Source organism: Bos grunniens, chromosome 22, assembly GCF_055505025.1.
Source record: "Bos grunniens cultivar Pamir isolate PY7600 chromosome 22, Bosgru_T2T1.0, whole genome shotgun sequence".
Lineage (NCBI taxonomy): Eukaryota > Metazoa > Chordata > Mammalia > Artiodactyla > Bovidae > Bos > Bos grunniens.
Window position 1 is genome coordinate 32,783,431 of NC_141186.1, and position 17,868 is coordinate 32,801,298.

The 17,868-nt window shown below is 39.8% G+C and overlaps 1 protein-coding gene across 9 annotated transcripts in view; it reads left to right on the forward strand.

Annotated features, from left to right (window-relative positions):
• Positions 1-17,868, forward strand: part of LMOD3 (leiomodin 3) — a 45,761-nt gene that overhangs the window by 26,112 nt on the left and 1,781 nt on the right. For 3 of the 9 annotated variants that reach the window (XM_086366880.1, XM_086366879.1, XM_086366882.1), the window contains 4 exons: positions 1,070-1,108; positions 2,556-2,778; positions 3,209-3,526; positions 6,472-7,857. In XM_086366880.1, the coding sequence (XP_086223006.1) occupies positions 3,236-3,526; positions 6,472-7,857 (1,677 nt within the window). In that variant the 5' untranslated portion in view covers positions 1,070-1,108; positions 2,556-2,778; positions 3,209-3,235. Of the gene's footprint in view, positions 1-1,069; positions 1,109-2,555; positions 2,779-3,024; positions 3,527-6,471; positions 7,858-17,868 lie in introns of those variants that run through there. The other 6 variants (XM_086366885.1, XM_086366884.1, XM_086366886.1 and 3 more) reach the window with 3 other exon arrangements.

Here is a 17,868-nt window from a genome sequence, read left to right on the forward strand (position 1 = left end):
ATGATTTTCTATTTTCTTTATAAACGTGCTCAGTTCTGTCCAACTCTTTGCAGCAACCCCACGAGGCTCCTCTGTCCATGGGATTTCCCAGGCAAGAATACTGGAGTGGGTTGCCATTTCCTTCTCTAGACAATCTTCCCTACCTGGTGACTGAACCCACATCTCCATTGGCAAGCAGATTCTTTTTCACTAAGAAACCTGGGAATCCTATCACAATTCCACCTAAAAGCCTCCGAGTTGCTTTCTGCAAGAGCAACAAGATTTTTTAAACCATTTTTGTTTATTGCCATTAATATAATGGTTTCTGTTATGAAAGTGGTTTTTATAAAATGTATTACATTTCACAGTTGCCGTTGTTTTTCTTCAGGTGTTTCTGTGGTTATCCGTGAAATATGAAACTGGCAATATTTAACGTGTATTGAGGGTTTGCTCTGAGCCATGCACCATCCTACTTAATTTATATATTTACATCAATATCTATCTGTATCCTCATTTAATTCTCTCATTAATAACATGGTGAATATTACTCTCAGATATCTTTTATATGATGAGGAATTAGGGGTCAGTAAGTTGCCAAACATCACACAGTTACTAAGGAGTGGAGCTGTGGTTTGAATCCAGCAGACTGATTCAAGATCTTTGGCTTTTATATCATTAATTCCCAAAGTACAAATTTTGAAAGTAATTGCAAGGATATTAGTAATTTTTAAAAGAAAAAAAAAGCTTGAATTAACTAAATAAAGTTGGGGAGTATTGGGCTAAATAAATGGGTTTATTTCACATATTATTTCTCGGAGTCTAAAAGTTCATGTGCTTTACAAATCTCTAAAAGACAATTGCAGAATATAACATTTCCAAACCTCCTTGAACACAAAACTCTTGTTGGTACAGTCTCTTTGCGTGTGTGTGTATGCGCGCGTGCGTGTGTGTGCGTGCTCAGTACTGTCCAACTCTTTGTGATCACTGTTCTGCAAGCTAAGCCTCGGAAATAATGGTCTGCAAATCAGTTGTCTGTAAAGTGGTCTACCTCTCTGCCCGCTGAGGCCAAGCTTTTACTTCCCTTTTACAGGACTGGGTGGAAGAGGACATCTCCACAAAGAGGCCAAGAGTAAGCTGCCACTGTGTATCTGTTCTTTACTTTAAAAATGATCATTCCAAGTAAATGGTAAAAGCTTTCTGGGGAAAAATGTAGCCATATATATGAAAAGCCTCTTGATCTTGGGGTGTTCGAAACAAACCATTAGGGTAGAAAGAAAATATTAGAATGTCCATTTAAAACTTCTCACATGTAATTTTTTCCATATGTTTTATTATACAGATGTCTGTATATATTTAAATTCATTTATACTTGTAAACATTATATATATTCAAGAATATATTGTTTGACAATGTATATTTTATATTTATGTATAAATACAATTATATATTATAGATGATATTGAAATAGTAACACGTGTATATAATTTGCAAATAATATACATGTATTGAGGATGGGTTATAGTAATATTGAGGGGATCACCTAAGCCATACATATGAAAAGCCCTAAATTTCCTTATGTTCTTTGACTTGGTAATTATACTTCTTGGTATGTATTCGATTTATCCTAAAGGAATAAACTTGCATGTGTATAAATATTTTACTACAGGGGATATTTATTGAAGAAGTGCTGTGAGCATCAAAAACAGTCCAAATATTCAATAATTGGAGATTGGTTACATTAATTATGGAATTTCCATATAAAGAATCTTAACAGGGAGTTATTAAAAATAATGTAGTAGCAGAATATATTATTGACTAGAAAAAAACACATGATTTTGTAAGTTAAAAAACAGACAGATGACAAACGATTATTGAGTTTATATGCCTGGAAGGAAGGACTGACTAGAGTGATAAACCAAAATGTTCATAGCGGTAGCTCTTAGTGGTGCAATAAGGGGAAATTTTATGCTTCCATGTGTTATCCTAAGTTTTATACAATAAATGTAAATTTTTGAGTAGGCACTATATTTATGTTTCAAAATTTGCACTTATAAAAGGTATACAGTAACAAAGTCTATTTTCCTAGTCCTGTCCCCCAGACAACCCATTTCTTTCTCCAGTAGCATCCACTAGTATTGGTTTCTTGTGTATCTTTCCAAGGATCTATTGATAAAGTTTGTATGAATATATATACATACATTGTTTTTATGTTTTATGACATAAATAATAGCATACAACACACTGCTTTGTACACATCTATTATTTCACCCATGTGGGGGGTATATCTGTAGAATACATTCCTACACACTGAAAGTATGCATTTGGTCAAAGAGAGTATGCATTTTTCATTTGGATAAATATTGCCATATTGTCCTCTGAAGTTATGAAAAAGAAAATATTTTCATAATTGCTTCCAGTACTTTAATGGTTTGAGTTTTTTTTTTTAATATTTCCATTTAGATCCATTTACATTTTTATCCTGGCTTAATGGATATTTAATAAGAAAAACAAATTATGTAAATATTAAATTCCTCACTCATAGTGAAATTCAAGTGCTGCTCATCCCCATCTGTTAGATCACAGGATCTGGATGCAAATAAGGGTATCTTGCAGAGGTTCAGCTTACGCTGTGGGTGAGTAACATAGCCAGACCTCTGCTCGCCTGTGTGCTGTTTTATTTGCTTCCAGAGTCTCATGGTAGTCAAGAGGCAAGCCCTGAGAGCTTGATTTCCACCTTCAAATGAATTTTTCACTTCAATAGACCTCAAGTCGCTGTTTGGATTTTTCTTCTGAAATATTGTAAGTTGCTTTCATCATTTAAATAAGAAGTGGCCTCCCCTGCAGTACTTGGGTGTGTGTATGGGCTGCATGAATTTGTATAGGAAGGAAGAGAACTAAGAATTTACTCCTGTAGAGGTTTGGGAGGCCTGGCAAACCTAAGCAGCTGTACTGAAATGTCAGATGGATTTGCACAGCTGACTCAAGCTGCTGAAGAGAGGAGCATAGTAGTTCCATAAATTGACCGTCTCCAGCCAAGCCCTGCTTAATATAGTTACAGCATGAACTTAGTTGCAGTCACCCCTAGCAGCTCAGCAAGCACCACTGGGGTTCTTGGTGGGGAGGGAAACCTCCTCAAGGTGGTATTGACCTGGGATACTTACTAACGGGGAACTTCTTGAGAGAGTTTTTTCTTTTTTTAAATCTTTGTTGATTATTTCTCCTCTTGTAGTAAGATAGAAAAGTATTGAACAGAGTCATGTCAGAACATAGCAGGAGTTCAGATCAAGAAGAAATCGATGGGGAGATTGATGAAGAAGAAATCTTGGCCACCTTGTCCCCAGAAGAGCTCAAAGAACTACAGTCGGAAATGGAGGTCATGGCCCCTGACCCCAGGCTTCCCGTGGGAATGATTCAGAAGGATCAGACCGACAAGCCACCAACAGGGAACTTCGACCATAAATCTCTCGTTGATTATATGTATTGGCAAAAGGCATCCAGACGCATGCTGGAAGACGAACGTGTTCCTCTCACCTTTGTGCCAACCAAGGTAAGTGGGGATTTGTGTACAAGGGAGAAATGGCTTCCTGGCCTGGGCTGATGCATGTCCCTGTTGTAACTGTCTTTTCTCAAGACTCCATGTTTTGTCTTGTTTTGTTGACGTTTATACATAAATCATAATATTTAATCCTATGCCAGATCAGAACTTTCTAGAACACTTACATAGTATAATTGGGAGGGAAAAAGTGGTAATTTCTTGTAAATATCTCTTTTAAAAAATTGCTGGGGGTTTCTTGTATAGGAAAACCTGTATTCTGTAGGCATGAAATTAATATTTAATGAATTAACTCATAACCCAGAAGCATTTGTCTTTTATGCTTTTTTTGACTCACAGGACCCTTTACAATGCTGAAGAAAGTTCTTTGTCCTCCTTCTGGCACATGTGTATATATGCACTATTTCACATACAATCTCAAGTATGTCACAGTCCCCCTCAAGTTCAGCCACATATCCTGCAATTAAACCAAGTCCAGTAACAAAAAATCCATTACCACAGTGCATTGGGTATCAGTGGTGAGTTTAGGAAGTTGATCCTATTAGGCTGTTTTAAAGATAGTACTTTCTTTAAATATGTTCCTTATATGAAAACTAGAAGTGCATCTCAGCATACTTTTTTAATGTTTCACTTAAAAGTGACTTGGCAAAAAGAAAACAGAGATCCTCACAGGTAAAGTCTCTTGTAGTTATGCCTGCTGATTTATTTTTGGTAGGTACATCTTGTCACATTACCATCATACCACCTGAAATTTTAGTAAAGTTATAAACTGATTTCATGGTCAGGAGAGTTTAAACATGTACTGCACTTAAGAAGGAGAAGGCAATGGCACCCAACTCGAGTACTCTTGCCTGGAAAATCCCATGGACAGAAGAGCCTGGTGGGGTGCAGTCCATGGGGTCGCTAAAAGTCGGACACGACTGAGCGACTTCACTTTCACTTTTCACTTTCATGCACTGGAGAAGGAAATGGCAACCCACTCCATTGTTCTTGCCTGGAGAATCCCAGGGACGGGGGAGCCTGGTGGGCTGCCGTCTGTGGGGTTGCACAGAGTCGGACACGACTGAAGTGACTTAGCAGCAGCAGCAGCAGCACTTAAGAAAATAAGTTGCTGGCTTTACCAAGTTAGAGTTTAAGGTACAATTTATAGACAGTTTACAACTCGAGTAAAAGCCAATTCTACATGAATACCAATTTCCGAGAAAAACAAACTTGGGTACTTTTTTTTTTAATTTTGTTTCATTTTTAAACTTTACAATCTTGTATTAGTTTTGCCAAATATCGAAATGGATCCGCCACAGGTAGCTTAATGGTTGGCTCCCCCTGCTGAGACAAATGGGAAATGCAGAGAAAACTTTAGGTAGGTTACATGTCAACTGTCAATTCCAACCTCTGATGTTATGAGCAGTAAAATCAAGGTCTTTCTTTAATTTTAGCCTTATATTTTATTGAAATAATATTAGTTTATAACACAGGTTTCACATATACAACATTATACGTTTCTATTTGTACATACAGTATTATTCTCAGTTGCTAAGTCATGTCTGATTCTTTGCAACCCCATGGATTGTAGCCCGCCAGGTACTCTGTCCATGAAATTTTCCAGGCTAGAATACTGGAGTGGGTTGCTATTTCCTCTTCCAGGGGATCTTCCTGACCCAAGGAGGATCGAATCCATGTCTTCTATGTCTTCTGCATTGGTAGGCGGATTCTTTATGACTGAGCCACCTGGGAAGATCCATATACAGTATACTCACCATTAAAAATGTAGTTCCCATCTGTAGCTCTGTAATTGGCCCCCTTTACCCATTTCCTTCTCCACAGATTAAGTTCTTGCTCACATAAGCCTCTGGGTCAAACTGCTACACCAGCTTTCAAAATGACACCTATGAGGTACACATCCTTTATGGGAAAGTGTGTAATTAATGTGTAAACATCTAATAAACATGATTGATAAGAGGCTTTTATTTTCCTTTCCAAACTAAGCAGTTTTTTTTTTTTTTTCTAAATCTCTGGTAATTTTGTCCCCTTTTATAGCTGGCTTTGCCTCCTAGAACTTTCCTTCCAAAGGAACTGGACTGGAAAGCCTGTGCCTGAAGTATCTGGGCAGTTTTCACAGAGCTAAGCAGACAAAAAATCAAAGACAACGGTTTTGGTATATTCCAAAATATCAAACTGCTCTCATTTCCCCCACAATATCTTTCATTTTCAGGGAAATTTGTTGTGCACATTATACTAGATTGGCAAACATATTAGGTATGTAAATTTTGGTTAGGCCAATAAGGAAATTACTATGTAATACAGAGTTACTGAATACAAAATTCCTATTCAGCTGTATACAAAACAAAGACTTCAGTGAATGGATAAATAATTCCATAAGGTTTTCAAAAATAATTTTTAACTGCTTCTGGAACTGAACACTATCTTTAAAAACAATAGAAGGTCTGAAAACAAAATTAACTGGGTTTCATTTTAATACATGGGAGGAGAAAAACACAACCAAAAAAATGTGTGTCTGTGTCTGTGTGCCTATAGAAATTTACCTTTATTTTGGTTGTATTTGCTTATAAAACAACTAACAAAGACATACTTTGTTTCAGAAAAAAGTCTCAGTTTAGAATTATATAAAAAGTTAAAATCCCCCCATCCCTTCCTCAGTTATCTTAGTTACCTCTCTTCCTCAAGGATAACTATTAATTTGATAAACATTGCAACAGTCTGTTTCTCATATACATTTACAAACACACATATATATATAGTGTGTACATGTATACATATTCATATATACACATAAATATACATGTAAACAAAAAGAATACTATACCTAGAGCTTATTATTTTTTTCACTAAGCAATCTTTTTATTATCTTCAATAGATACTGCTCTTCTTCATATTTCTTCACTGCTACGTATTCTAACCTTTCTAAATTTCTCTTTTAGGAAAAAACTCAAGAACAGCATGAAGCGATAGGCAAAAGCAATAAAAATATGTCCCAGTATTTAAAAGAAAAACTTAACAGTGAAATCATTGCCCATAAAAGAGAATCACAGGGCAGTGACAATGTCCAAGAAACAAATAATGATAATAATGAAGATGAGGGGGAAGATGAAGAAGATGATGCAGAAGATGAAGAAGAAGATGAAGGAAAAGAAGACAGTGAAGAGAGTGATCAAACAAAAAGAGGGGAGGAAGGTGAGATAAAGGAGCAAATAAAAAATGGTGAGAACACGTGCCAACAGGTAACTAGTAAAGTAACTGAAGAACAGAAAGGCAGACCAGAGGCTCAAGACAAAATTGAGAAAAAAATATCAAAATTGGATCCCAAGAAGTTAGCTCTAGATACCAGTTTTTTGAAAGTAAGTGCAAGGCCCTCCGGAAACCAAACGGACCTGGATGGGAGCTTAAGGCGAGTGAGACAAAATGACCCTGACATGAAGGAACTCAACCTGAACAACATTGAAAACATCCCCAAAGAAATGTTGCTGGACTTTGTCAACGCAATGAAGAAAAACAAACACGTCAGAACCTTCAGTTTAGCGAACGTGGGTGCGGATGAGAACGTAGCATTCGCCTTGGCTAACATGTTGCGTGAAAATAGGAGCATTAGCACTCTCAACATAGAGTCCAATTTCATCACAGGCAAGGGCATCGTGGCCATCATGCGGTGTCTCCAGTTTAACGAGACACTCACCGAACTTCGGTTTCACAATCAGAGACATATGCTGGGCCACCACGCTGAAATGGAAATAGCCAGGCTTTTGAAAGCGAACAACACTCTCCTGAAGATGGGCTACCATTTTGAGCTTCCGGGTCCCCGAATGGTGGTAACCAATCTGCTCACCAGGAATCAGGATAGACAAAGGCAGAAAAGGCAAGAAGAACAGAAACAGCAGCAGCTCAAAGAGCAGAGGAAGTTAATTGCCATGTTGGAGAATGGGCTGGGGCTGCCCCCTGGGATGTGGGAGATGCTGGGAGGACCAATGCCGGATTCCCGGACGCAGGAGTTCCTCCAGACTCCTCCTCCTCGACCTCCCAACCCCCAAGCAGCCCCCTTCAGTCGACAAAATGAAGTGACAAAAAAGCCATCGCAGCCGCCGAAGTACAGGACGGACCCCGACTCCTTCCGCGTGGTGAAGCTGAAGAGGATCCAGCGCAAATCTCGGATGCCAGAAGCCAGAGAGCCACCTGAGAAAACCAATCTCAAAGATGTGATCAAAACGCTCAAACCCGTGCCGAGAAACAGGCCACCCCCGTTGGTGGAAATTACCCCCCGAGATCAGCTCTTGAACGACATTCGTCACAGTAACATCGCCTATCTTAAACCTGTAAGTAGGAGAAGGGAGAAATGGTGAACACAGGGCTACAGTAAATCTCTCCCAACTCTATTCCCTGTTCGTTTTAACACCAGGACATTCTCACTGTCACTAACTGAGGGAAACCCGTCAGCATTACTGGTAGATCTAAATTATTGGTTATCCTCAAAGACACAATCTATATGACTGCTGTAACCAGGATACTAACAGCCCACATTTATGAAGCATTTAGTATGGGCCACATCCATTATATGAATTAACTCTTACAATCACCTTAACAATCCTGTAAGGTAGGTATTATTATTCTCCCTGTTTTATAAGAAGGAAATTGAGGCTTAGAGATGTTAAATAACATTTCTAGAAAAGACTCAGAAGTGGTTGAGTTGACTTTGAAATTCAGTCTTGAGCATCCCTGGTCAAGCTTTTGTTCACTCCTGCCACACAGAACTGACAAGCTGAGATCCCCAGGGAACTGCTGCAGGAATAAGTAAGAATGAGGCCTAATTAGGCCAGTCATTTGTGGATAAGTGCTTCTGTAGGGCTTTAAAAAGTTCTTTTTCAGTAGATGAGTGGATACCACCCGCTATTGCAATTATACTCTTTATATTTTAGGTAGGCGGACAATAATAAATTTAAGATTAATGTCTCCATGAATAAATGGAGCTTTAAAATATTTTACTGTTATTTCAGTTTTCTTATTATGACTCACTGTTACTACTGCTGACAGACAAAAATGTTCCATTCCTTTCAGCTTAAGTTACAGAAATAAATTTTTTTATAGTCATTACTATGAGGGGATTGATAATTAACTGCATTGTTTTAAAATCTAGTATGTAATTTAGCCACGATATTACATTAATAAAATAGTCAATATGTTATGCCATCAGAGAGTCACAGTTTTTTCAAGATAGTTGAACCATTTCCATGTAAGCTTGTTTTTTCCCCTGCTTTAAAGAGATTTATATTCTAAGACAATACAGGGAGTTTGCTGGCAGCCCAGTGGTTAGGATTTAGCACTCTCATAGCTGAGGGCCCAGGTTCAATCCCTGGTCCATGAACTAAGATCCTTCAAGCTGTGTTGTATGGCCCCCCACAAAAAAAAAAATCCACAAATATGATTGTTACTTATTCACATATATATGTATGTCCCTTATTCCCATCCCCTAGAAATACAGAATTGACAATATTTCCTTCTTCTAAATCGAAGATGACTTTCAGCTGTGACTTAGAGGGATTCTGAGTCTTCCTGTGGCAGGGGCCAGGCTGAGAGTGCTAGAGGTCACATGAGATCGGGCCGGAGATCTCTGCCTGCCCTTGGGCACAGTATCAACACTTTCTGCACCTGCTCTTCTCCAGGCAGCCAGACCTCTGCAGGGGGTGAATCAGGGTGCTGTTTTGAGAGAGGCTAGGGCTATCACTCTGTAACCAGTTGTCAAAGCAAATCCCGGCTGCCATGGTGGCTAGACAGTGAGAAAATAGCACTGGTCCGAAAAGAGTAAAGAGAAGTCTTTTTAAAATCTGCATTAAAGGTGGAATGTAGACTCAGAGTAGACAAAAGGATGAAGGTTAGATGATCATCTGACCCCTCTCCCTGCCTTCTGAAGGAATATGAAAAAAAAGTGAAAGTGATCAGTCATGGCCGAGTCTTTGCGACCCATGGACTGTAGCCTGCCAGGCTTCTTTGTTTGTGGAATTCTCCAGGCAGGAATACTGGAGTGGGTAGCCATTCTGTTCTCCAGGGAATCTTTTCGACCCAGGAATCAAACCCAGGTCTCCTTCATTGCAGGCAGATTCTTTATCATCTGAGTGACCAGGGAAGCCCTCTGAAGGAAGATTCTCCTGAGCAAATCTGCTTTGCCTGGAGTGGGCTGAATTTCATCATCCATTTGTAATAAATACTTGTCTAGTGCTGCCATGTGTCAGGCACCATGAGCAGTGAGTAAGACAGGTATAGTCGTAACCGCATGGAGCTTACAGTGTTGGTTTTCTCATTTTCATGGTCAAGATACTCTCTGCCTTTTAGTTAACTGAGGACACTTCAGCTTTGAGTCTAGATTCTAGAGCAAAAGGTATTAAGATAAATTCACGGTAATAATTACCAAACTGCCATACTCTAGTAAGTACTACATTTACTATTTTCAATAAGTTCTTGATTGGTATCAGTTTTAAGTTGTGTGTGTGTGTTTAATGTCCACTCAGAAAGAAAAATACATAGCAAAGTGAACTCTGACACAGTTTGTGAATGGGGGTTTTGTACATCAGTCTTTGCTTTGAAATGTCTTTTATCTATTCCATGGGATTGGCATCTTCTCCTGCTTTCAGTTGCCTGGCTTGGCTTGCAATAGACTCTCTTGACATGTATCTTAGATACAAAATACCACACAACTTCATCAGCGTGGTCCTATAAAATGCTCTGCAAGAAAAATGTGAAAATGCATCATCCAGCTGACAAAAATTCACTTGACTGACATCAGTTCGCTTGGTACTGCTGCATTTTTGTGCCTTGCTGCATACATAATAAATGTCTGCTTTAATGCTGACTCTTAGTACAGTCTCTCTTAAAAGACATTTTTTATCTTTTTCTTTTGAAATCATTTGAAATGTGTGGAAGTTTGAAAGAGTAGAAAGAATTCTTACAGACCCAACACAATTTCTCCTATTTGCTTTGTCATCCTTTAAGGGTATTTTAAATACCTCTGCGTGTGTTTAATTCCATCAGGACACAGCAGTGGAAGTGCTAATGGTATGAAAAGCTATACTGTGCTTGTGCGGCCGCCTGCAGCCAGCTACTATAAAACACTATTGATTGTGAGATGCTTTCTGATGTAGGGGATATGGAAACATCAGAAAACGCGCATCTTAGACTCGGTGAAATATTGTAAATGCCATCTGTGGTGAAATTTCAGGATCTCAGCAGAAAAGAGCTATTTTTGGCTGGTCAAATGAGACACAGCGACACTCACTTTAAGGAGGTAAAACTAAAGATTATGGGGGTTCCCCCTCCCCTCTTGATTGGAGGACAGAGATGTTCTTTAAACCACCAGATTTTCAAATATGAAGTTAAAATTCAATTTAGAAATCTTGTCATTCTTTCTACTGATGCTCCTACCTAAAATTCTAAATGTCCATAAACATACTTAGAATTTATTTTCTCTTAAAGGAAAAAAGTTTTTTTTCTCTCACGGACTTGGAGATGTTATTTTTGTATTTTCTAGAGCATAGATCATGAAATACTCAGTTTATATTTTAAATTTATGGGTTTTTTTTCCCTTTTAATGTTTATTCTCTCCCCATCACATGCTTCTGGCTTGGGATTCCAGAATTGAAGTTGCTAGCAGAAAATAAAGGACAAAATCTATATTCTTTCTTGGCTCAAGTGCTGCCTCCTCCAAGACGTTGCCTGTTTAAATCATTTTAAGAGAGATGTATTCTGTGGGCCAGGTATTGAAAACTAGAGGACTTAAAACCCAACCTGCAGGCCTATTTTGTTTGGCTGGAGTATTATTGTACAAATTATAAAATATCCCGCAATAATATCCACGTATCTGGCAGCATTTGAAACATCAGATCTAGCCACATGGGCCTGAATATGCATGGCACAAATAAGCTGAATTGGTGGTGGTTTCTCCCTTGAGATAGGTAATGGACTCTCCAGTTTTAACTCAGTCTCCACCATGCCCCACTTCCTGGAACCTGGCCTTTTTCACTCATTTGGATTGCTTATTGGACTCCTGTAGAATTTTTTAGTTTATTGTGTTGTTGTGTTTAGCTATGTTTTAAAGGACTTTGTCTTATCTAACTGAATTTATTAGTCACTAATTTATTTCCCTCTGAGTTGGTAACTCTGAGTCAATATGATGCCAGCCCAAAAGAAAGATGTTAGACTGGTATAGACATATCCTTCATTGATAAATATATGATTTCCTTTCAACTTAAAAAATTTGGTGGCCTACTCACTGCCAGCCATCCCAGATGAGTATCTGTACTTGCACTGAGATAGAAATCTCATGTGCAGAAACTATATAATTTACAGAGACCAACTGCATTTATATCATATGCAATTTTTGGAAGTGAAAGTGTCAGTTGCTCAGTTGTGTCCTACTCTTTGCAACCCCATGGACTGTAGCCCGCCAGGCTCCTCTGTCCATGGGGATTTTCTAGGCAAGAATACTGGAGTGGGTAGCCATTCCCTTTTCCAGGGGATCACAGGTTTGATCCCTGGGGCAGGAGGATCTCTTGGAGGAGGGCATAGCAACCCACTCCAGTATTCTTGCCTGGAAAATCCCCATGGACAGAGGAGCCTGGCGGGCTACAGTCCATGAGGTTGCAAAGAGTCGGACACAACTGAGCAACTAACACTATGCAACCTTTCAGTTCAGTTCAGTTCAGTCGTTCAGTTGTGTCCGACTCTTTGTGACCCCATGGACTGCAGCATGCCAGGCCTCCCTGTCCATCACCAACTTCTGGAGTTTACTCAAACTCATGTCCATTGAGTTGGTGATGCCATCCAACCATCTCATCCTCTGTCATCCCCTTCTCCTCCTGCCCTCAGTCTTTCCCAGCATCAGGGTCTTTTCCAATGAGTCAACTCTTCACATCAGGTGGCCTAAGTATTGGAGTTTCAGCTTCAACATCAGTCCTTCCAGTGAATACTCAGGACTGATTTCCTTTAGGATGGACTGGTTGGATCTCCTTGCAGTCTAAGGGACTCTCAAGAGTCTTCTCCAACACCACAGTTCAAAAACATCAATTCTTCTGCACTCAGCTTTCTTTGTAGTCCAACTCTCACATCCGTACATGACTACTGGAAAAACCATAGCCTTGACTAGACGAACCTTTGTTGGCAAAGTAATGTCTCTGCTTTTTAATATGCTGTCTACGTTGGTCATAACTGTCTTCCAAGGAGCAAGAATCTTTTAATTTCATGGCTGCAGTCACCATCTGCAGTGATTTTGGAGCCCCCAAAAATAAAGTCTGACACTATTCCCATTGTTTCTCCATCTATTTGCCATGAAGTGATGGGACCAGATGCCATGATCTTCGTTTTCTGAATGTTGAGTTTTAAGCCAACTTTTTCACTCTCCTCTTTCACTTTCATCAAGAGGCTCTTAGTTCCTCTTCACTTTCTGCCATAAGGGTGGTGTCATCTGCATATCTGAGGTTATTGATATTTCTCCCAGCAATCTTGATTCCAGCTTGTGCTTCATCCAGCCCAGTGTTTCTCATGATGTATTCTGCATATAAGTTAAATAAGCAGGGTGACCATATACAGCCTTGACGTACTCCTTTTCCTATCTGGAACCAGTCTGTTGTTCCATGTCCAGTTCTAACTGTTGCTTCCTGACTTGGATACAGATTTCTCAAGAGGCAAGTCAGGTGGTCTAGTATTCCCATCTGTTTCAGAATCTTCCAAAGTTTGTCATGATCCACACAGTCAAAGGCTTTGGCATAGTCAGCAAAGCAGAAATACATGTTTTTTTCTGGAACTCTCTTGCTTTTTTGATGATCCAGCGGATGTTAGCAATTTTATCTCTGGTTCCTCTGCCTTTTCTAAAACCAGCTTGAATATCTGGAAATTCATGGTTCATGTATTGCTGAAGCCTGGCTTGGAGAATTTTGAGCATTACTTTACTAGCATGTGAGATGAGTGCAATTGTGCGGTAGTTTGAGCATTCTTTGGCATTGCCTTTCTTTGGGATTGGAATGAAAACTGACCTTTTCCAGTCCTGTGGCCACTGCTGCATTTTCCAAATTTGCTGGCATATTGAGTGCAGCACTTTCACAGCATCATCTTTTAGGATTTGAAATAGCTCAACTGGAATTCCATCACCTCCACTAGCTTTGTTCGTAGTGATGCTTTCTAAGGCCCACTTGACTTCACATTCCAGGATATATGGCTCTAGGTGATTGATCACACCATCGTGATTATCTGGGTCATGAAGATCTTTTTTGTACAGTTCTTCTGTGTATTCCTGCCACCTCTTCTTAATGTCTTCTGCTTCTGTTAGGTCCATACCATTTCTGTCCTTTATCGAGCCCATCTTTGCATGAAATGTTCCCTTGGTATCTCTAATTTTCTTGAAGAGATCTCTATTCTTTCCCATTCTATTGTTTTCCTGTATTTCTTTGCACTGATCACTGAAGAAGGCTTTCTTACCTCTCCTCGCTATTCTTTGGAACTCTGCATTCAGATATGTATATCTTTCCTTTTCTCCTTTGCTTTTCACATCTCTTCTTTTCCCGGCTATTTGTAAGGCCTCCTCAGACAGCCATTTTGCTTTTTTGCATTTCTTTTTCTTGGGGATGGTCTTGATCCCTGTCTCCTGTACAATGTCACGAACCTCTGTCCATAGTTCATCAGGCACGCTGTCTATCAGATCTAGTCCCTTAAATCTATTTCTTACTTCCACTGTATAATCGTAAGAGATTTGATTTAGGTCATACCTGAATGGTCTAGTGGTTTTCCTTACTTTCTTCAATTTAAGTCTAAATTTGGCAATAAATAATTCATGATCTGAGCAACAGTCAGTTCCTGGTCTTGTTTTTGCTGACTGTATAGAGCTTCTCCACCTTTGGCTACAAAGAATATAATCAATCTGATCTCGGTGTTGGCCATCTGGTGATGTCCATGTGTAGAGTCTTCTCTTGTGTTGTTGAAAGAGGGTGTTTGCTATGACTGGTGCGTTGCTATGCAACCTTTGGTGCCAGTCAAACAAGACAACTGTTTTAATGCGTCCAGGTTCAGTTGCTCAGTCGTGTCCAACTCTTTGTGACCCTGTGGACTGTAGTTCACCAGGCTCTTCTGTCCATGGGATTTTCCAGGCAAGAATACTGGAGTGGTTGCCATTTCCTTCTCCAGGGGATCTTCTGACTCACTGAGCGAACCTACATGTTTGGCATCTCCTACATTGGCAGGTGGATTCCTTCACCACTGCGCCACCTGGGAAGCCCAACTGTTTTATTATTCACTTAACTTTACTTTCGGCTCACTTATGTGTATCTGGACTGGTTTCAGCCAGGTGCCTAAAGATACAATTAAGTTTTTCCTTCAGAAAGATTTCAGGATAATAATTTTCCAAGCAGCTTTGGTTAGCCAAAAGACTCTATGACACATTAGCAGTCATTATGAGTACAAAAATTTAAGATGATAGACTCCTGAGTTTTCATCGCTGGCCATTTTTTCTTTGCCTCATTTATTATGTCTTATTTCTTTTGAACTAAGATTTCTAGATTCTATCCTTTTGCAATTTTCTCCTTTTCCCCATCTTATCTTCTCTGTTTCAGTTATCACATAATCTAGGACAATCTCCAAATTTCCCTTTCCCTTTAAGTCGCTCAGGGTTTTCTTAGTACCTTTATTCAAAGAAAGTGAAAGTGAAGTTGCTCAGTCATGCCCGACTCTGCGACCCCATGGGTAGTAGCCTGCACCAAGCTCCTCCGTCCATGGGATTTTCAAGGCAAGAGTACTGGAGTGGGTTGCCATTTCCTTCTCCAGGGAATCTTCCCAACCCAGGGATCGAACCCAGGTCTCTCACATTGTAGACAGACGCTTTACCATCTGAGCCACCAGGGAAATCCAATCTGTCCCTTTATTCAATCTGTCCCCAAATCAAGCTTCCCGTTTCTAGATCTGTAGTTGTTGTTTCTGGTTCCAGATTTTTCACATTATCTCCATTCTCTCATACATTCAGGTCTAAAGCCCCAAATGTTGTTTGTTGTTGTTTGGTGCTAAGTCATGTCCAACTCTTTTGCGACTCCATGGACTGTAGCTTGCCAGGCTTCTCTGTCCATGGAATTCTCCAGGCAAGAATACTGGAATGGCTAGCCATTCCCTTCTTCAGGGGATCTTCCCAACCCAGGGACTGAACCCTCGTCTCCTGCTTGGCTGGCAGATTCTTTATCACTGAGCCACCTGGGAACACAAAAACCCCCAGAGGTCCCTTAATTTCCTTCCTTTTTTCTGTCCATATTTTTGCCTAAACAAAACAAAACAAAATACAAGAAGAACACCAAGAACCCAAACCCAAGAGAATCTTCAAGAGTCAAGGCCAAATCTAGAATAGAGCTTGAGCAATGTTACACTCTTTATGGAGGGAGTCTCCATAGAAGAAAGCAATGTAACATTTCAAACTCATCTCAAAGGAGCATAAGTGGACCAGAATTATACAGACCAGGAGCTGCCCTTCCCTGATACCAAGTGGGAAAAAAGGAATTTTTTATGTACAACTTTTGAAAAGTCTATGATAGTGATTCTCACATTTTAGCATGTATCACAGTCACCTGGAAGATAGAATACAGATTACTGAGCCCATCTCCAGAGTTTCTGGTTCAGTAGGTCTTGGATGGGGTCTGAGAATTTGCATTTCTGACATGTTCCTTGGCAATGCTGATGCTGCTTACTTGAAGGCCGCACTTGGACACTCAAAGTTCAGTGACATCCATGGCAAACCTTATCTCCTGATGCCTCAGGTTGACAGCTCTCACAGACACAGCATTAGGTCTCCTAGTGGATTCCGAGTTCCTCAAGGTAGATCTTCCTCATCTCTGTCCCAGGCACCCACTGAGGTGTTGACCCGGAACAGGAACTCCATTTTTGTGTGCTGAATTAAATAACCCCTGCTGAAACGGGTCTTCTCATCCTGCCCAGTTGCTCCCAGCCACTGGGTGTATGTCTGTGTGTGTACACTGTGTAATACTATACACACTTAACAAAAAAACTATTTTTAACAAACAAGTGAAGGGGGAACAGGGCCCCCTAACAATAATGTGAGTAGATTCTTGTTTGTTGAAAGTTTTATAATATCAGATCTAGTTATCTTTTCCTTATTTCTTTTTCAGTCTTTTGTGGTCTGCTTGGAAATGACTTTTTAAAATCTTATTTAGATATTTGCCTATCTTTTCCCCTGCTTTTGGTTTATAAAAAAATATTCCATATTATAGATGAATTAAAGGCTTGGATTTTAGAAGTAAGTAGGAAGCAAGAAGTCTGCTGTTTTATTTCTTTGCCAAGTAGCTAACCACTGATCAGTGACTCATTCTTTTTCCCAGTGATCTGAACTCACAACTTGGTCACATTTTAAATATGTCAGTATGTCTCTGGGTTTAGTATGTTGGGTCACTGTCATGCTCTTGAAAATATTTTTATTAATCGAGAACCCATCTATGCATATATATGTATATATGAAATAACCTATATTTTTTCCATTTGACAATGGAAAGAACACAGTTTTGACTCTCTGTTGCAGCTTTGCACTTAATTTAAGTAACTGGCATTATTTATTTTACTGGTGTTCTTCTCTGATGGTATTCTCCTTGGGTGACCCCTACCAAGTTGCAGTCACACCCCTCCCCTCCTGAAAGTCTGGCACGAGGGAGGGAGAGGGACTCAGAAGCACATGGAGGACCCTATGGATTGAAGACCATGCAGGCAACAGCAGCACATCCAAGGTTCTCCCCAGTGGGCAGGGTGTTGGGAAACCTTTTTGTCCAAAGGTTGTAGGCAAAGAACTGGCTGAAGAGAGTCCATAGCAGATGTCTGCAGTGGTCTATCACATGGGCAGGTGGACATGGACAACAGGAGGAAAGATATTTTTAAGTCATTATCATACAAAATCTCAGGGTCCTTTGGGCTTTAGTCAGCTTTCTCTGAAAGTTACCTTCATGGTGGATAAGTCATTCTCCTTAGATATAACACCAATTGAAACCTATTAAGAACTTGCTTTATCTTTGAGTTGTTCCTATGAAACAAAACTCAAAGTTGATTTTCAGTCACACTTACACTACTCTTTTGCAATTTTTTTTTAACCCTTGGAGGGGGGTTCTCCAAATAACATTGTAAAGTTTAGTGAGTGTCAAATTAGTAATAATTTTAAAAAGGAAGGACTTCCCTAGTGGCTCAGATGGTAAAGTGTCTGCCTACAATGTGGGAGACCTGGGTTCGATCCCTGGGTCAGGAAGATCCCCTGAAGAAGGAACTGGCAACCCACTCCAGTACTCTTGCTTGGAAAATCCCATGGACGGAGG